The sequence below is a fragment of the Delphinapterus leucas genome, chromosome 7 (genome assembly GCF_059928025.1).
Source record: "Delphinapterus leucas isolate spDelLeu-1000000601 "Yukka" chromosome 7, BTC_Dleu_Yukka2, whole genome shotgun sequence".
Classification (NCBI taxonomy): Eukaryota; Metazoa; Chordata; class Mammalia; order Artiodactyla; family Monodontidae; genus Delphinapterus; species Delphinapterus leucas.
This window is the reverse complement of record NC_143135.1, coordinates 96,456,530-96,476,605: the sequence shown is the minus strand read 5'-3', so window position 1 is coordinate 96,476,605 and position 20,076 is coordinate 96,456,530. Positions and strand designations below refer to the sequence as shown.

Here is a 20,076-nt window from a genome sequence, read left to right as displayed (position 1 = left end):
ATGCGTGTGTGTGCACCAGCAGTGTAGGTAGGCGAGGGTGGGTGGTGCCGAGCAGCTGAGTGGAGCTGGAGCTGGAGTGGGGCACTTTGTCCCGGTCTGGCTCAGCTGGAATGTCAGGCGTGAGGGATGTTGGCACAGAGCAGTGTTAGATGGGTTGACAGATCAAAGTGGACTGGTGTGTCAATCCTGGCATCCTTTGGAGGCAGCCCCTGCAGACTCAAACATTAGGGCCCCACACAGCTTTTTGCAAGGAGCCCCGTCCAGAACCTGTTCTGCAGCCTGGTTGGTGAGGCCCAGGTGAGGTGATCGCTGACCTATCTTGGTTACTTGCACAAAAGTGTAGACAACACCCAGGGCTGCGGTGCTCATCTCTTGGGCCTCAGATCTCGCTACAGACTCCGAGCAGAGGTAGTGCTGGAGAAAGGCCACTTGGTGTGCCAGCATGACAATCCTTCCTCTGCTGACCCAAGATCAGAAGGTCTCCAATTCTACTCCGAATGTCGCAAGGATGGTCCACAGATGTCCTGTGGTCCACCCCTCCGCCTCTGGGCATTTCCCAGGCTGGATCAGACTGATGAGATGTACATAACCATCCTTTCCTGTGTCTCGTGGCCCTTCCTTCTGCCTATCCCGAGTGCCTTCTGCTGCACCGGGTCAGGGTGGAGGATTCCTGGCCATGGCTGCTTGCTGCAGGGCGGCCTGCCTGTCGTGGGTCCTCTTGGGCTCTGGGTTGGCAGCCTGGCAAGGCGCCGGGAGGAGTGCTCAGGCCAAGCATTGCTCTGGAGGGCGAGGTCCTAGCTCGTCAGCGCAGCTCAGATTCCGTGCGTCGGTCGTTCTCCTGACGCCATCATTTGGCTCGGTTCCTCTCTGTCACCATGGCCTGTGGCTTTGCTTCTGGTCTCATTGCCCAATTCTTCCTTGAAGGCTGAACTGCTGGGCTGCTGGGCATGGGCAGTCGCTGCTCATTGAGTTTTGGGAGCTGTGCTGGTCTGGGCTTTTGGGACTCTTTGGGTGGACAGCCATGACCGGGGTTTGGGAGGATGAGCCAGGCGAAAGGCCTAGGGTGCAGTGGCAGGTGCTGGGACCATCCTCCCCAGAGATCCTAGGGGAGAACTTCTGCTCTGGGACAGGGTGGGTGAGACAGGAGGTGGGATGAACTCTGTGGGTGCTGGGGAGGAAAGGACAAAATAAAAAGAGGTACAGAGACAGGAGGCAGGGAAGGAGAGTGCCAGGGAGGCAGGCAGGAGACACCCCTGTCTTTATGGAGTACAGCTATGTGCCAGGTGCTAGCCTGAGCCTTTACACGGTTAGTTCTGACGACGGTCCCACGGGGTGGGAGTAACTGCATCTATTTTATAGGTGAAGAAATGGGCTCAAAGATGCCAAGAAACTTACCCAACGTTACAGCACTGGGAGGTGGCAGAGCTGGGATTCAGATTCATTGTGGCCATAGCCCAGCCTGTTTTCTCTCCACCATTTTAAATGTTGTTTTTATAGGGTTGGCAGTGGCTCCTTGGGGTCACCTGGGAGGTTCTGATTCAGGGGGTCAGGGCCTGGGATCTGTACTTTTAAGTTACCCTCAGGGATTCGAATACGTAGTCAGGTTGGAAATCAGGAATCTAGTCCAGTTTTACCAGGAAGAAACCGAGGCCTGGGAGGTGGGGTAACATGTCAAGGGCCCGATGCTGGTCTGGAGACAGTCTGGGTGATGCTCTTCCCACCCTGTCTTGCCCCTGCCCCGTCCTGACACCCAAGGAAGTAGAAGGAGCGGTGTGCCCCAGCTAAGCAGAGTAATACTGGGCTGTTTGACATCTGTGTGGAAATGGGGAAATCTCTCCAGCATTTCAGATTCTTATCCATAGAATCACCATTTGTCTGAAAGTACAAATTTGGCAATTAACTGGCTCATCTGGCAAATGTCACAGCCAACGGCCTGTGTGGTTAATTCAGACCAGGGGAGGATCCCTCGGGGCCCTGTCTCCTCTTCTCTGGGGGCAGCGCAGGCAACTGTCCAGGTGAGTGCTCAGGTGAGTCTGCACCTGAAGGTCCCGTCTGTCCGGGCTGAGACACCACCAGCCACTGGCCACCCCTCTGCTCCCCCAAGGCCGGAAGGATTTCAAGACTGTGTGGCTTACATGGGCCCGTCCCAGGCAACCGAGCGAGAGGCAATCGTCATGGAGGAGTGTGGGAGAAGGGAACAAAGAAGGCATTTAGGAACAGGCCTGGGCAGGGTGTAGGGAGTGAGCTGGGGAGAAGGAGGAAGTCGGGAAGGAGGTGTAGACAGGGGTGGAGCTGAGGGGAGCTGAGGCCCTGTCAGACATCAGGAGATTTAATCAGATTTCAAGGGAGGAGGGAAAGAAGGAGAAAGTGGGGCCTCAGGGGGTGATGGGGAGGGTGTGGGGAGGAGAGGAAAAGAGGCAGAATTGATGAATTGCCCCATCCGTGAGGTGGGGGAGCTTGGGCAGGGGTGAAGGGCACGGATGATGTCCTGGAAGGTACAGAGAATAGCCCAGAGGTTGAGGCCATGTAACAGAGCTGAGTCCTGTTGCTGTGTCGTGGTCTTCCCACTTCCTCGCTGGGAGAACTCAGGCAAGCTCCTCAATGTTTCTGGGCCTCGGTTTCTGCATCTGTAAAATGGGGATAACACGGCTTGCCTCCCCAGGAGGCTTTTGCAGATGAAAGGAGAAATGCGGGCCCATAGTGGATGCTCAGTAAAGCAGTTAGGGCCCTTCCTTCTAAGGTTGCAGTATTTTGGAGCCTTCCTATGCTTTGTTTCCTATATCCTGCCTTTTCTGGCTTTTGTGTAACCCTGCCAGCAGGGAAAAATTGCCAAGGGCTAAACAGATGCTGGACATATCCCCAGAGGTCTCACCCCAAACCCTCTTCTCCTGACAGGGTAGTATTCATCCCAGAGGTGAGAGCAGACCTTTCTAGTAGCACAGAGTTCCCAGCCCAAGGTCCCTGGTGCCCTGCAAGTCTGGCCTTGCAAGGCGCCCTCCCAGCTGATGTTGACTTCCCTGGTGCCCCAAAGAAACCAGTAGCCTAGTTTCTCCTCCGCCCTGACTGATATTTCCGCCCACTGCTGCAGACAGGGCGGCTCCGCTTTTGACCCTTCTCTCGCCTGTTTCCAGATCGGCTGCCTCTCCCTCCGGCCCTCCCAGGTCACTGGCCGACACCTCTGGCTCTCTTCTGTGCACCCCCCGCTAGCCTCCCTCTTCCCTGCCTCTCTTGCTCAGGATGGACCCCAGGGGCTGACTCCCGCTACCCTTGGCCGAGGCTCTTCATTGTTCTAGAGCCCCTGGACTCTCCCTCCTCTGTACTCAGTGCCTCTTCCTCCCTCTTGGCCAGTGAGTCTGTGCTCTGCGGGTAAGACCTTTCCTCACCTTAATGCCCCATGCCCCACAGCTGCCAGCAGGTCCCCCGAGCACCTCTGCTCACTCCGCTCGTTCCTTACCTTCACCTTCTCTAGGCAAACCTTCTCCCCTCGCGCAGGGGGTTAGCCAGCCTGCACCACCCCCTTTATCCCACCACCTTTCCGCTTTCCCCAGTATCCTCCAATCTTCAGTTCCCCACCATCTAAGCCTCTACTTTGCATCTGCAGCCCAGTGTCTTGCCTCCCTCCCCTCACCCCCGGACGATTCACTCTGTATCCCGACTGTGTACGCACCACCCCTGGGCCCCAGCACAACGGCACACTCCATCCACACTGCTTGCACCTGCCCACTCCCCTCACTTACCCGTGCCCTGTGGGCCTGCCCGCCACCCTGTCCTCTGCCCTCCGAGCTCGGGTCCCGGTCCATGGAACGTGCCCCACCCAGCAGTGGGGATGGGACCACTCGTCAGCGCTTTCTCTGTGCCAGGTGCTCTCTGAGAGCCTCACTTGCCTGGTCCCAGTTCATCCCACACCTGGCTGGGAGATGGCCTTCATACTACCTCCACAAAAAATGGAGTCACCGAGGCACCAAGTTTGGTGACTTGTGAAGGCCACCTGCCTAGAGGTGGTGGTAACTGGATTCAAAGCCTTGGAGCCCCAGTCCTGGGCTCTGGGTGGGCTCCCTCCTGGATCCCCCAGGATCATTTCATGGAAGAACTGCCCTGCGCCTGCCCCCCGGCCCCCCAGACCTGGGGGTGGGAGTGAATGTACTTTTGTTCTCTGCTTTCCTTGTGCTGGGTGCAGAGGTCAGGTGAGAAGCCCCAACGCCAGCCGCTCTATCACTGAGCTGGTGAGGACATCTCAGCTGCGGGGTGAGGCGGCTTCCGACGTCCCATCCCCTTGGGGCCTTGCTTGCTGGGGGTGAGGGGCTCTCCAGGGACGGGAAAGTTGCCCAGCACAGACCCACTGTCCGGCCTTTAGGCTTCTTCCTCACAGCTCAGACCCACCTACCAGTCCCAGGCTTCTCAGGAACCCTCCAGGCCACCGGCTCCGCCAACCTCGGAGTTTGGGGCTCTCGGCTCTGCCCCCGCAGAGTCTCCGCTGCCCACGTGGCGTCTGGGTCCCTTGACTCTCCAACCTCCCACCGCTGTGTCTATTGACAGCTGGCTTCTCCCAGCCTTTGTCCAGAGACCAGGCCAAACCCTCACCTTCATCCGCGTCTACTCCTCCGCTTAAACGTTTTCCATCCCTGGCGATGGCATTTTCCGTGTTGTGAGATTTCCAGCACGTAGCTCGTGGGGCACATGCTTTCTGAGAAGAACTTAGAGTCTCTGGCCTGGGGAGCCCAGGGGTGTGGGCAGAGCGGGCGGGGTTGGAATCCCGGGCTGTCTGGCTGGGGGCTCTGCATCTCCTGCTCTAGGCCTTCCCACCTTCTCCACCAGCTTCTCGGCTCTCTGGGCACTTTTTCAAGAAAGCCAGGACACTCTCTCCTCCATTGATCCACTTCCCTGGGTGTCTGCACAGGGACCCACCAGCAGCCCCCTGGCCTGGGAGAGTATCCAGGAGCTGTGACGTGTGCGCCCAGCTGCTCAGGACTCCTTGCCAAGAGAGCTCACGTTCCTGGTGGTTTGTGGCTTCCACATGTTGGCTCTTCTTGTGCTTCCTCGAGGAGACGGCTGGAAATGGGTGGGACTCTGTGTTCAAAACCCAGTGTGGTGGGGAGACCGGTGAGCGCTCCGGGGTGTTCTCAGATGGCTTGGTCTTCCTGCCTTCAGGTGGAGATCACCCACCTGTCTTCCAAGCTGGCAGGTGCTTTGGGAGCACTAGTGGGGAACCCACAGAACAAAAGAGGTGCCTCTTGGCTGAACTGGATTGACCTTAGCTTCACGCCTCCACTTTTGTCTCTGTTGTAGCTGCTTTTCAGAGAAGGACATTCCTCCGCTGGAAGGAAACTATTATCCATACTTTCCGTATCCATCAGAGCTCATGTCCCAGCTCGTTCCTGATAGATCCTCTTCCCAGCCCACCCCAGACCCTGCCAGCCCACGTTCTCTTCCTGAGCAGGGGTGCCTAGAACCTATCCTTTCCTTGTCCCATCCACCCTCACTGCCTCACTTGCTGGCCTCTCTCCTCCCCCAGGGACCCTGAATAAAGTCTCGATCTTGCCCAAACTGCAGACGGCACTCCCTTTCCCATAAACAGGTTTATAGCTGTGCCTGCCCAGACAGAGTCCCCGCTGGTGGCAACCCAGGCTCCTGCTTGCAACACAAGCCTCACGTCATATCGTAGAAACGCTGCACACTGGTACTGCCACGGGACACTCCCTGGGCTGGGCTCTGCTGAGCTGGGCTGCGTCCCCTTTCTCCCCTAAGCTGCTCCCTGATGGCCCCAGATCCATTGAAAGGAGTGGGAACCCCATAAATGAGCTTCCTTCCTGCTCACGTTGGGTGGAAGGCCTGGCAGAGGGTCAGCCTTACGAAGACATGGCTGGGCTGCCCAGCCCCAGAGGCCTGAGTTTACAATGAGATGGCGTTTGACTTGTTGCTGGATCCTCAGTGACTGGTGTGGTGCCTGGCATATCCGACGGCCTGATGAGTGTTTGCTGAATGAACGGCTGAAGGGCTGCGTGGTGGACCCTGCTCGAGTTTGCCCCCTGGGTGGGCCCACTCCTTGACTCTCTGGTTCTCTTCCACCTCTTCCCCCGACTTCTCCTCCAACCCCGGCTCCTTCCCTGCAGACAGAGCTGTCACTGCAAAAGGAGCAGCTGCAGCTCAAGATCATTGAGATCGAAGATGAAGTTGAGAAGTGGCAGAAGGAGAAGGACCGCATCAAGGTAAGCCACCCCCAGGGCTCTCCCCAGCCTGAGCTGCCCGGAAGAGGCAGGCCTGTGCTCCAGCTCGAGGTCTCAGTTACAACCCACACTCGTTTCTTCTGGGTTCTCTTGCCCCCTTCTAAGTGTGGGCCAGGCATCCATGTTGTCCAGCACCTAATGCTCATTTTACACATCCCAGCAAATAAAGACCCTGGACCAACTTGTCCTCCAGTGTGGTTTCCAATGTCCACCGATGTCTGTTCTGCCCACCAGGCTACCCAGCCACCAAATGCGTGCTATTTTCCCTTTACTTGTGTCAGTGTGGCTAGATGTCTGTCTGTCGTGGTTTGAATGCTTGTAAACTACAACCTGAAATCACTGACTCTTGACCCTGGCTACATAAACAGCTCATTAATTCACTTCCTGAATGATGTTTGGGTCTGGCTGAAGTTTCAGTGGACACACCCTGACTCATCTGGGAACTTTTGGGCCCATGGAGTTACCCAAGGGTAGAATGATGGTTCATGTCAACCCACCAAGGGGGAGGAGCTGCTGATAGATAAGGAAAGGTGGGCTGTTAAAAAAAACCCTGGCCATCTCTATCAAGAGATGGCATCCCTCAGTGATGCCTTTGAATGAGATTCTTGGTTGAACAGGCTTGCAGGGTCAGGGCAGTAGAAGTGCCCTGACTCTATGTTGGGGACCTAAAGATGCACCCTCTAGGGGGATTTTTAATTACTGAAACCATCCTTCCTCTCTCCCCTCACTCTGGACTCAGAGCTTCACCACCAATGAGAAGGCCGCCCTGGAGCAGAACTTCCGAGACCTGATGCAGGACCTGGAGAAGCAAAAGGAGGAGGTGAAGGCTGCACTGCAGCAGCGGGAGCAGGACGCTGTAGACCAAGTGGAGGTGATCGTGGATGCTCTGGATGAGAGGGCCAAGGTGCTGCGGGACGACAAACAGACCAGGGAGCAGCTCCACGACATCAGCGACTCGGTGCTCTTTCTGCAGGTAACAAGCAGCTCCTCTGTCATTCAATCCCTCACTCCTTCTATCCACTCACCCAGACCCTCATCCAGTGTCCATCTGTCCATCCATCCATCTATCCACCATCCATCATCCAACCATCTATCCATCCATTCATCCCTCTAAGCTCCATTCTGTCTATTTAATTTTTCCATCCAAGCCATTTCCTTACCTACTTTAAAGATGGCACACAAATATCACTTTGTCCCAACTTCAATTGGTAAGTACAAATAGTGCTCCAGGCTCAGTAGGAAACAGTTCTGTGATCGATTAGTGATGCCTGCACTGGGTATGGGGGTGTGTGACATATGAGCGCTGCGTATTTGTTATCCTTCATCTTGTCTGTCTGTCAATTCCTCCATCCATCCTTCCACCTGCTAGACTGTGTTGGGTACTGCATGTACGCAGCAGAGAATAGAGAGGTATAAGACATGGTTATTGCCCTCAAGGAGCTGCAATCTGGCTGGGAAATAAGACACGTACAATTAGAGAACAATATAGAAGAGAGTGTAATTAAGTGATAAAGCCTATGGTTCAGGAGATAAGAGCCTGTGGAAGCTCTGGGATGGGCAAACAGGCTGGAGACAGCTTTGTGGAGGCCGTAGAATTTGAACTGGGTCTTGAAGGCCCATTAGGATTTGAGATGAAGGGATTCTCCAGTGAGAGCGAAGGGAAGTGAGAAGTGCCAAAGTGTAGAGGCAGTGAGTGGGCATGTGCAGGGGGAGAAACCACCGTGACTGACCCATACGCTAGTAATTCCTTGCCTTTCTTTGGTGCTTTCATGCCCAAAGACTTCACAGCTTGTGTCACACCCATAAACCCCTATGAGGTAGTCACAATGCACCCAGTTTAAGAGACAGGAACCACGGAGTCACAGGTCTCGGTGCTAGTGCAATTAGGGATATTAGCATCTAGTGGACTTTAGTTGAACGCTTTCGTTTTACAGAAGAATAAGAAACGAGTGCCGAGTGGGAAAAAGTGGGACTAGCTAGTAGCAGAGCTAGATCTGGAACCCAGCTCCTCTGCCTCCTGTGCTGGGTCTTCCAGCTGGACCATGAAAGCCCCGTGCAGAGAAAGGTCCCCATAGCTCCCAAAGACCCAGAAAGTTAATGGCTTCTTTCCTTTCCTGGTAGGAATTTGGTGCCTTGATGAGCAGTTACTCCCTCCCCCCGCCCCTGCCCACCTACCATGTTCTACTGGAGGGGGAGGGCCTGGGGCAGTCGCTGGGCAACTTCAAGGACGACCTGCTCAATGTATGCATGCGCCACGTTGAGAAGATGTGCAAGGGGGACCTGAGCCATAGCTTCATCGAGAGGAACCACATGGAGAATGGTGAGTCCCCTCTTGTGGGCAGGCCCCAAGGCCGTGGGTGTTTCCTCCCAGGTCAATTCCTGCTGCCTGGTGCAGGCTGACATCGAGCCAGCTGGCCCCTCACTGTCCCCGGCCCCCCATCCCACTTAAGGGCGTCTGGACTAGGAGTCAGGGACGGTGCCCCCTCCCTTGAAGTTGCTGCCACGGTTATGCAGCTACTTACAAGGGGCCTCCAGGGCAGGAAGCATCCCAGGCACTGGCCGCACAAATGTCCTCTCTGGGCTGTCCGTCAAACTCAGGGATTGGTTTCACTCAGCTCTGCGTCTGCTTGGCGGACCCAATCCAGCAGCTGTGTAGGTGCTGCAGCTTGTAAGGGCCAGACTCCAACCTGGGGGCTTTGCAGGTTCCAGTGCACATGACCTAGAACTGCATGTGTGCTTGGGGGGAGAACTTGCCTGTCACCATGGCCGTGCTCAGCAGTGTTGAGCCCAGAGGTGGACTTGGCCTGGTGGCCCGGCTGGAGATGGTTGGGCACAGCGTGTCTCGGTGACTCACCAGCTCCCCTGAAGTCAGCTTCTCTACTGAATCACTCTGTCCTCTGCAGAGGCGACTGAATCATCTCACAGCGTCCTAACATGAGAAACTGCCCCATTAAGTGCTTTTCCACCAGTCCCAGCCCAGTCCCTTTAGGGCCTGAAGCTGGACACTTTCCCCAAGCCCCACCCAGTGGCCCAGGCCTTGAGGTTGCAGCCTAACTAATGACTTCTAGCCCCAGCACCCCGAAGGCAGCGACCCTGGTCTTTGGTCTCCGAAGGGAGCATGTGATTCTTTGGGGGATGAGAAGGGGGTGATAGTGTGCAGAAGGGCTGGGACTCAGGGGGCAGCGTCTGTATGTCTTGGGGATGGTGATGTCGCATAGTGTCCCCGTGAGATGTGAGGGACATTCAGTCACACCTGAGGACAGATGAGCCATTTCAGCAAGACCATCATTGGGCTTCAAGTGGCACCTGGGTCCTGAAATCCTCCTAATGACCATGGCGACCATCCTGAGGGGACGGCTCACAGCGATTGGGTGCTCCCTGGACGCTGGCTTTGTGTGAAGGCCTCCCTTACATTATCTTAGTCTCCCTGTGGGTTGAATTGCACGTCACAGATGAAAAGGCTGAGGCTTAGAGAAGAAACTTTTCAAAGGGCACACGGCTAAGCAGGGGGCGAGCTGGGTTTCACGGTCCGCTGTCCAACGCCTCCACCCGGTGTCCTCTCATCTGAGAAGCAGCTGCCGTGCAGAGGAGCTGGGAGTGTGACGATCATGAGCCCTGGGGTACACACCTGGTACAGGAGCCCCTCTGCTGAGGTCTGGTCGGACAGATGAGGACAGCCCCGAGCGGGTTGGGGTGCCCACCCCTCCGCCTGCAGCCTGCCCACTGTGCCATTTCTAGGTCATAATAGTGCTGGCCATGGCCTCTGTGCAAGTGGGGCCCTGTGCCCTGTCCAAGGTGTGCCGGGAAGCAGCTGCCAGGAGAGGATGGGTGCTACTGATGTCAGCAGCCCTGCACCTGTGCCTGGGGCCCCGGGCCTCCATGTTGGCGTTCTGGCACTGCTGTGTGCTTGGGAGTGTGTCTGGCTGTAGGAGGTGGGGCGTGGGTGGCCGGTGAGTCAGACCCTGGAGTGACTGTCTTCTCTCCCTTGATTGCAGTCTGCCCACCGGACAGACCAGGGACTCAATCCCCACCATCAAAGGTGTGGGGTCTGAGACGCACCGGAGCATCTTCATCCTGGGCTTGGTGGGGACGGGGCGGGGCCAACATCAAGAAGTATTTCTATTTGTCGTGAAGTGCCTATTGCGTGCCAGGACCCTGCTTGGCACACGTGACGGAGATGAAGGATGAGCATCCTCACTCCTCCTCTTGTCCGGGAGAGAGGGAGACGGAAGGGCAGAGGGAATGTAGGAGATGAGGAAGTAGCAGGAGAACGGACTGGGGCAGAGGGCAGTTGGGGAAAGGCAAACTTGTAGCCACAGATTTGTTTGGGTTCAGGGGGGTCTGCCGGTGGGTGTCAGGGGGAGTCAGCTAGAGTTAGCTACCCCTCCTGAGTAGCTCACTCTCCCCTGCACAGCTCCGCAGCTGGATCCCTGGCCATGGAGGCCAATGCTGGGACTTCATTCCATCTCCTTCCTGGGCTGCCAGCAGTGGCTGAGACAGAGCCAGGAGACGGGGGTGAAGGCTCGAGCCCCACATCTGCCCTTATTGGCCATGTGACATGGGGCAGTGGCTTCACTCACCTCCTGAGCCTCAGTTTCCTTATCTGTCACCTGGGCATCTTCATATCAGCCCAAGGCTTGACGCACACATCAAACAAGAGATGAAACTCAGTAGCACCTTGTAAACTGCAAAGCGCCTTGCACATGTCTTCCTCACGGGGGCCAGTCCCAGGGAGGGTGGATGGCCCACCACACAGACCCTCTCTCGCCCCCCAGGAGCTCAGGGCCGGAGGGGATGCTGGGCAGGGAGCCCCCTTCTCCAAGGTTGGGGACCTCGCCTCTCCCTGGGACAGAGGGGCTATAGGCTGCCTCGGCGACACCCTCAGTGGCTGAGTTCATCCCCCCCACCTACCCCTCTGCTGACCTGACCTCTCTGCTTCCCAGGGGGTGACCAGCGCTACGTGAACAGCTACAGTAACAACTACACCAGCGAGTGGGGTGCTCCAGACACCGTGAAGAAGTACTCCATGTACCTCACATCCAAGGGTAAGGGAAGGGAGCAGATCCTCCACTGAGGGGATGGTCCAGGAGAGACGCAGCCAGGTTCCCCTGGGGAGTGACCCTCGTGGACAGGCCTGGGAAGGTCCTGGTGCCTACCTGGTTCCCAGTGCAAGTAGCAGCACCTCCTCTCGCCCTCCATCTGGCACCTGCCTCTCAGCTTCCCTGCCCTGTGCCCACCCCTCCCACCCCCGCGCCTCCAGCCCACACCCTCCTCTTTCCTTCCGGAGGGACTCCTGGCTGCTGGCCTCAGCCACTCCCATCCACCGGGCTGAGCTGGGTTTTGCTTCTGCTGAGGTTTCTGTGGTCCTGAGGGAGGGCCGGCTTCTCCAGAGCCATCCCGCTTGTCCAGGCAGGGGGACTGACGGCTGCGCTTTTAAATTCCTCACCACCCCCCCATGCATGCCAGCCCCTCAGCCCTCCTTCCCAGGCCCTGGCGAGGCGCCGCCTGAGGGGCGGCAGCCCAGCTGGGCGTGGGTAGAGACCAGCGCCTGGCTGTCCTTGCCCTGTGGTAGCCCATCACGTTCTTTGGCACCAGCAACAAACCACAGCGATGCCCGTGACGTAAGGGTGGGTGTGCCCAGTGGACAGAGGGGTGTGTGCGTGTGCGTGTGTTGTGAGGGGCCGGGGTCAGGACAGGAGAGGGTGTGCAGAGAAGGGGGAGAAAGGAGACGTGGGGAAGACGCCAGGGCCTGGAGCGGGGAGCCTCGAAGCCCTGGGCACTGATCCGAATGCCTCAGACGCGCACACACACACCGACCCGGTGGGAGGGGCCCAGGGGAGATGAGCTCAGCAGAGAGGAACCTTGGATGCCCCACCCAACTTGAAAACAACACCTGGGCTTCCGGCAAGGAAGCTGGACCTGAGTACCCGGACCTACGTTCCTGGTGGGGGCCCGGGCCCGGCGGGTCCTGCTCGCTTCCCTCCCCCGGGGTGCTCTCCTTTGGGTCTAGTCCTGTGAGAGGGTGAGCTGTGTTAACCAGCCCCATTCCAGCATTACTGGCCCTGACCCAGACCCTTCTGGCTCCCCAGCTTCTGAAGATCAGACCCTGGGGTGGTATCAAGTCCCCCGACTGGCCCCTGCTTGGCTGGCCTGCTCTGTAGAAGGCGGAGGGGAGCGGAGCAATAATGGGGGATTGAGGAAAGAGCATGGACCCGCCCAGATGTCACCCGAGAGCCCGGGCCTGGTGACCTTGGGCTGGTCACTGCCCCCTCAGTATCCTCATCTGAGAAGAAGGAGCTTGGACTCAGCTGTTAGGAGAGCTTCCAGCTCTGTTACCGTGAGTCAGGCTGTGACATTTGTAGGGAGAAGAAACAGGTTCCTCCAGTGTCTCTGCCCCTGCACTGGGGACCGGAGGGAGGAAATCTGGGAGCCCCGGGCTCAGGGTAGAGGCAGGGGAGGGGCCAACGGAGTCAGCAAGGAGATCAAGAAGCAAGGCCACCAAGGGACAGTGGCCTGAGTCTGGGAGCTTTGGGGCAGTGGGACTGGGCAGTGAGACTTCCAGGAGAGATTAGTTTCCAGGCTCCCTGCAAGAGGGGCCAGGGGCTCGGTAGAGAGGACGTGGCTGTGATGGACAGAGGGTGCAGGGCGAGAGGGATGCACTGCAGGGGTGCGGGTTTAGAGAAGGACCAGCTGGTGCTCGGCCATAACGGGAGTGGGGCTGGTTAGGCCGGAGGGCAGAAGCCGATGGAGGACTCTGACCCACGCAGACACACGTGGGGGACGCGTTGTCTGCATCTGTGAAGCAGCCGCGTGTGGAGCCCGTTCTGTCTGCCTTCCTCCCAAGACTGTGTGGAGCCCGAATGGGGGAGGGAGGGAAACACCTGTGCCATGTAGAGCTCACCCCTGGGGAAAGCATCCCTGTAGTGGGGGAGGTATTTTTGGCACAAGCTCATCAGGCCCCTGCAGGTGGCCGCCCTCATTTGGTCAAGGGCCCTACACCTCTGCCCCACGGTGGCCGTGGCCCAACTTCCTCATGGGCACCCCATTTCCCAGCCTCTGGGGTCTCAGTCACACAGGGCCTGGCTCAGGAAGGCTCTGGTGACCCTCAAAGCCCCTAATTAGGGCAACCATACATCTAGGACTCTCCAGGTTTATACCTGGTACTCTCAGCATGACTATTCATAGCGACCTTTCACGCTCAGAACCATTCTGATTGGAAGGGTAACTTACGTGGTCACCTTATCCTAGACCCAAGGGAGCTGTCTTGGTGGGGGAACAGGCCCTGGCACAGGCAGAGGCCGCTGTCTGGGGGCAAGGAATCCTGCAGTACACCCCTCAGGTCAGAGCCACAGGCCCCCGACTGAGCCAGATCCCCCTTTCTGTGATGACAGCCCCTCCTCGTGTGCTTCACAGGTGGGTCCAGGACGTCGTACCAGCCGGTGTCCCCCAGCCGCCTCTCCAAGGACAAGACCTTCAACAATCTGTATGGCACCAAAGGTAGGAGGTGGCTCAGCTGGGAGGTGGGCAGGGCCTGTGTGGGAGCCACACAGGAGGGGCTGTGGGCTGGCTCATGGGCAAGGGGACTGGGCTCCTCACGTGAGGTGAATGTGGGGAGCTGGGGTGGGGTTGGGGACCCAGAGACGCTTGACGAGGGGTCCTAGTGGGCTTAGGGCGTGTGCGCATGTATGCGCGTGTACGGGCATGTGTGTGCGTGTGTATGCGTGTGTGTGACGTCGTCAGGCTGAGGAAAGGCAGCCGGGCACCTCGGCATCCCTGGAAATCCCTGTGTCCATAGGATCTTCTCCCTGAAGTCTGAGGCAGGGGGCAGTGAACACCGGGGTCAGGTGTGGGGACTTCCCTCGGCGGATGTCGGGGCAGGGGCGCACAGAGGACCTCTCCTGATTTGTGTACTCCCGGGTCAGAAAGCCACACAGTGGTTAAGACAGGCTAGGGGAGCAGGAAGCGGGAAGTCAGGCATGCTATGAAATGGGCCATCCCTGGAAACCCAGGAGGTGTTGTTGCCAGGGAGGTGTGTGGGCGACTCGTCCTCAAGACCCGGGAGGGGTGGGGTGGGGGTGGAGACACGGCTTCCCCAGGGAGAGCTGCTGAGCGCAGGGTCCCTTCTGCCCACAGCGCTGAAGGCACCGCTGCGCCGAGGGCAGGGCCGAGCCTCGATGAGCCCAGCTTCTGGGGGCTCCTGCGGGGGGGGTGCCACATGTGGGTGGGGGGAGGGGACCGGGCCAGCTCTGCCAGAGCTCCCCTCGGACACAGCACCAGGACGTCTGAAGAGACGTGGAAGGGAATCGGGGCTCGGTAGTGAGGACGAGGTCCCCGGAGATCTGGAAGGTCAGGGGCACCGTGGGCAGGGCCGTGCCCAGGCCTCTAGGTGCAGGACTGGGTTCACCACCAAGCACAGGAGACTGTGAGCTCTGTGAGGGCAGACGCTGGGTCTGCCCTGTTCCCCGCTGCGACCCCAGGGCCCAGAAGAAGGCGGGGCTCAGCAAACATTTATTGAATGAGAGGAAGAGGGGACCAATGAATGGGCGAAGGAAAGGGCAAGGTGGATGGCCCCTTGGAGACTTGGCAGGCGCACTCAGTGAGGGCCTTGCTGCAGACTCTGCCCGAGGTCCCTGTGGGAGGGGGTCCACGACGGGGCAGGCCACCCGCCCCAGCCCCATGCGACCGCTGACCCGGCTCCACCCTGCAGGCAGGAGCAGGAGAAAATCGCCAGGGCTGGTGGGATCCGCTGCGGAGTGAGCTCAACCAAGGGGGGGTCCCCCACGCTCCGGGCTGCTGAGAGGGTGCGCTGCCCACAGGGGCTCTTGAAGGCCCTCGCGGTGCCCCTGTTGTCCCTGCCACACCGTCCCCACGGCCTCTTTTCTGTCCACCTGCAAATGGACACTTGCAGCCTGTTCAACCTGACAAGCAGAATTTCAGGGCTTGTGTCAGCTGCTTCCGCCTCCAAGTTTTAGCCTGTGTTTGTATTTATTTGCTCCTTTACTCATTCATCCATCCCTCAGCTGTACAATGAGCACCTTCCAGGAAGCAGGCTGGGTGCCAGGCACTGGGTGTGATGCTGGGCCAGATGGGCATCCCACCTGCCCCCTCAGAGCCCAGTGGGGGACGTGGACCATTAAATGTGGAGTTACAATGCGATGCGGGGCATGGGGCTGAGACACAAGCAGACTTGGGGGAGGTGACACGGAAGCTGACACCTGAAGACCCGACACCTGAATTTGCTAAGCATGGGGGAGCAGGTGGGCTATTCTAGGCAGAGGATCTGGTCTGTGCAAAGAGCCTGGGGCAAGCGAGAGCCTGGTGTGTGTCAAGAGCTCAGAGTGCAGCCTGGTTGGAACGCTGAGTGATGGAGGCCCAACTCCAGGCGAAGGCAGAAAGTGGAGACCTTGGGGAGGGGGGAGGGCCTCATGAAAGAGCTGAGGACTGTGCTAAGGACTTTGTATCTTAATCTGAGGGCAGCGGGCTGTTAGGTAGGGCGAAGACCAGACAACACTTGATAGTTGAGAAGGACAACTTGATGGCAGGAAGGATTGGCCAGAAGTGTGACGAGGGCCCAGCAGTATCCTGGCTGGAGACGTGCAGGGGCTGGAGAGATTCACAGAAATGACCACGTCCCGGCCTCCATCCCCCATGCTAAGCTGTCCAGGGCTAATGCCTCTTCCTTTCCCCACCAGGTAACTACACCTCCCGGGCCTGGGAATACTCCTCCCCCGTCCAGAGCTCCGATGACCTCCCTGCCGTGCAAGGCAGCTCTTCCTTCTCCCTGAAAGGTGAGCCCACCCCATCCAGAGTGCCTTGGACTCTACTCACAAGCTCTTACCTTGTAAGGATCAGAGCCCTGCCTCCTCGTCTCTGCTGTCAGGAGGGCTGGGCCACCACACGCCAGTCCCTCAGGATGTGCTATGATACAGGCCTCGGTGTCAGGGAGGTGCGGACACACGACACCCTCTACACCCCCCACGCCAGACATCCCCAGGGTGCTTCCATCAGGCACCGAATCTTCCTACTGCAGAAAGTTTATTTAACTCAGCCACCCAGTGAGTCCCAGCCTTGGTTGACTCTAGAACCCTGTGACCACATAGCACCTGTGAGTATCCCATGGAACCAGAGTCCTGCCGAGTTCCTGCTGGGAGAGGCAGATGAGATGATCTCTAAGGCCTCCCAAGTCTGATTCTGCCCCCCAGAGCTCTTTGACAAGGCTGAGCAGCCGATGCCTCCTGTCCCCTGGGGATGGGGTCACCCTGAGGGGCAGGCCTGAGCCAGGCCCCAGCTCACAGTGGGGCCCGCGGACCTCCCATCTCTTCTGAAAGGTGCATGGGGCAGCTATGGTGGGCTGAGGTGGGAGCAGGCCTGTCTGCCTTCTGGCTTGGAGACATCTGGCCTGGGAGACAGGATAAGCAGGTTGGGTGAGCTCGGGCGGAGGGGGTGGGAAAGGGGCAGGCGGACCTCCAGGCAGTGGCCTCGGATGGTGGCTTTATCATCCAGCATTCCCTTCTGGGCTGGATCCCAGCCTATACCCAGGGCTGGGATTCTTGGATCTACCAGCAAGGAGATATGACTAGAGGGTCCCAGCCTGCAGGACTCCCAGGCCTGGGGAGTTCTGGGACTCGCCTTGGCCTGTCTGGCTTCCAACAGATCATCCCTGCTCTCTGGTCAAGCTTGGATCAAAGGCCACCCGGCAGGGAAGACGGCCACCCTTAGGTGTGATTTGGAGCTCTCACGCTCCCTAGCATCTCCCCGTTGGCCTGCAGTCTCCCCAGGCGAAGGCCTTGTCCTAGGAGAGCCTCTCCTCAAAAACACCAGGACCTCGGGACACCTGTTGTCACCTTCATGCAGATCAGCTCCCCAGATCTGCTGGGAATGGCCTGTATGGGGGTTCTGGGCAGGGGCTGCCTGCCTGGGAGGACTGACCCCACCTATTCTGGGGCGGGGGGAGGCAGGGAGTACACTCAGGCTGCCAGGGAGGACTGAGTGAGGGCTTTGAGAGCGGCCGTGCCCATGGGACGTGTGACTCCCTCTGGCCCCTCCTGGGACCAGTGCTAATGGCTCTCTCTCCCGGCAGGCACTGGAAAAGTCCCCTATCAGTTCACCACCTTGGGACAGGCTACCACAGAGTTTTCCAAACCACTGGACAGCAGTGGGCTGTTTAAGTATCATCCTGGTACCTGCCTGTTTTACACCCCCCCACCACCTTTCCCCTCCCACAGCAGGGCAAATGGGACACCCTATGGGGCTCTCTGCCACTTCTAGGGTATCCTGGTCCCTCCTCCCCAGAGCCCCCTGGAAGAGGATGCATGCCCCTCGCCCCCTGCCATCCCTAGCCCACCTGCCCCTGGATGCTGCCTGCTATACAGGCTGGTCTCCTGGACCACAGCCCTGCCGCATCCCCGTCCCCACTTCTCTCATGGCTGGCTTGGGATTTTCTTTCTGGGAACTGAGAAGTGAGACCTGAATTCCCCCCTCTCAACCTCCCACTCAGGACCTAAGGATCCCTCTCTTTCCAAGGCTGCCCCCATTCCCAGATGCAGGGAGACAGCCGGGTTCTCTGCTCTATTTCCACCCCCTTGCCAACCCGGGGAAGGGCCGGCCTCGCCGGCAGCCTGGCAGTGCTACAGGTGGTTTCTGGGCCTGACCAGCTCATCCGCCTTTGAGCAGGCCAGCCTGCCCAGGGCTCCAGCCTGCCCCTGCCAAGGACAGACCCTGCTTATTTCTTGAGCTCCTCCATGGCTGGGGCACAGCCTGCTCCTGGCCAGGCACCACCGCCAGTCCCTGCAGGCTGAGGTCTGACACTGAGAGCGCTTTTCACAGGCCTGTGGACTGGAGCTCCTTACAGACCCGCTGGGCTGAGGGGGAGGCCTGGGGAGGTGGGCTTGGGCAGCGCTGCCCCGGACCAGCGCCTCGAGGACCCCAGGTCCAGATGACGCCCATGTGCTCCAGGCCCCCTTGGGCTCGCTGTTTTAACCCTGGACCGCAGCCACATGGCTGCCCCTCTCTGGGCCCCAGCCTCCTGCTTGTGAAGCAGGGAAGGGGGAGCCAAACTAGGCAGACAGAACGCGAGGATGGGTTTTGGAGTCCAGCAAACCTGGGTTCTAATACTGACCATTGATTATTAGCTGTGCAGCTCAGGGCAACAGAAACAGGGAAGACCTATGCGAGTCCCAGCACAGCGCCTGCCACGAGTGCAGCCAATACATGGGAAGCCTCGTGCACACAGTCGGCAGGGGTGGGGGGAGTTGGGATGAGTGCCTAATGGTGGAAATCCTGGCAGGTCGTGCTCATAGAGTGGCTTCCCTGGGCTTTGGGGAGGGGAGGGGTCTGTGGGGTGAGCCTTCAGTGTGGGTGGGGGAAATGCCAGCAAGTGGTGTGATCCTGACCTGGATTTGGGGTGACACTCCCCTGCCGCCTGGCCCAGCCCACCTGGCCCGTTCCTCCTCCTTCTGTCTGCCTTGGTGCCCCCTCCCTTTGGCCCAGGATTTTCCATGGCAACCCTCCTGGCTCCTGCATGCCTCCTCAGGGTTGGCTGCACTTGGTCATGGGCTGGATGGAGCTTGACAGTCACTTTGGAGATGGTGTCTGTGCTGCTCCGGCCCTGGGCCCCTGACCGGACAGCCCATGCTCCCTCTGACCAGAGCCTCTTGTCTCCCCAGGCTATCCTTCCCTCCTCAGGAGCCAGAGCCCCAAGGCCCAGCCCCAGACTTGGAAATCCAGCAAGCAGAATTATCTGGTGAGTGAGGAGAGCCTGCCTGGGCATGAGCATGTGCAGAATGGGCACTGAATGGGGCTCCCAGGAGTGGCTGGTCAGGGCCTGTGGGAGGATGGTGACGTCTCTGGGCCATGGGATGGAGGTGGCAGTGGCCTGAATACCTGCGTACAGCAAAGGGTAGTAAAGAAAGACCCAGGGCTAATAGGCAGGGGGCCTGGGTAAAGATATACTTTTTGGGCCTCGGTTTTCTAATCTGTAAAGTGGGCAGCCCAGGATTTTTTTATGTGCAAATGGTTGTTTGCTGCCTATGCTTGTTGAATGGTGGCCAAAATGCTGAGTCCAGGGGACGGGCATCCTAGAGATGAGTCTCGCTTCCCTGGCAGCCAGCTCTGACAGCATAGAAGCCTTTGGGCTGATAGCGTGGGTAAGGCAGAGGCTGCAAAGTTAGGAATAGATATATTTAGGGTTCGATAGCTAATGACCCTGAGCTGGGGCATCAAAGAGCAGCATGAGAGGAAGTGTGGTCTTGGGGTCCAGCCACCTGCTGACTGTGGGGTCCTGAGTGAGTCAGAGCCCTCTCTGGGACTCTATAATGCGGTGCTGAGATGGGGTTGGACTCTAATACCTGTAGACCCGACATGCCTGAGCCCTGCCCGAGACCTCAGCGATCAGGGGCTGTCCTTCATATGCTGTGCTTTCACTTCCCCGCACGCTCTCCTCCAAGGCCCATGCCAGGCCCTGCTGAAGGGGTCGGCTAGCTGCCTTGGGATGGGGGTGGCATCTGCTGGGCCCAGGGTCTGGAGCCCCCGGCTCCCTTCTGTCTTTGCATTTGGAGGTCAGAGCATGGAGAGGTGATTTGCTTCAGGTCACAAAGAGTGACTGGGGCTGGTTTGATTGGAGAGAATCTTTAATTTGCTGGCGATGGAGCTAAGTGACGGTGTGTGTAATCTGAGCCAGGTCCAGGCCCACCGCAACAGCAGGGCTGCAAAAAGCAGATATGGAGAGAAAAAGGAAGCTTTCTCTTCCTGGACTCGGTCCTTCTCCTCCCTCCCACTACTCTCCCTCCCTCCCAGAGCTCTGATCCCAGCAGAGACGGCTCATCATCGCCTTGAGATGCCTGGCAGGGTGGGG

The 20,076-nt window shown here is 58.5% G+C and overlaps 1 protein-coding gene across 7 annotated transcripts in view; it reads left to right on the top strand.

Moving 5' to 3' along the window:
• TRIM29 (tripartite motif containing 29) overlaps positions 1 to 20,076 on the top strand; it is an 81,165-nt gene that overhangs the window by 3,193 nt on the left and 57,896 nt on the right. For 3 of the 7 annotated variants that reach the window (XM_089915697.1, XM_089915699.1, XM_089915700.1), the window contains exons 2-8: positions 6,111 to 6,206; positions 6,964 to 7,197; positions 8,346 to 8,544; positions 11,168 to 11,269; positions 13,638 to 13,721; positions 15,917 to 16,012; positions 18,872 to 18,966. In XM_089915697.1, coding sequence (XP_089771823.1) covers positions 6,111 to 6,206; positions 6,964 to 7,197; positions 8,346 to 8,544; positions 11,168 to 11,269; positions 13,638 to 13,721; positions 15,917 to 16,012; positions 18,872 to 18,966 — 906 coding nt within the window. Of the gene's footprint in view, positions 1 to 6,110; positions 6,207 to 6,963; positions 7,198 to 8,345; positions 8,545 to 11,167; positions 11,270 to 13,637; positions 13,722 to 15,916; positions 16,013 to 16,640; positions 16,644 to 17,304; positions 17,404 to 18,871; positions 18,967 to 20,076 lie in introns of all 7 variants that reach the window. The other 4 variants (XM_089915698.1, XM_030764535.2, XM_089915701.1 and 1 more) reach the window with 2 other exon arrangements.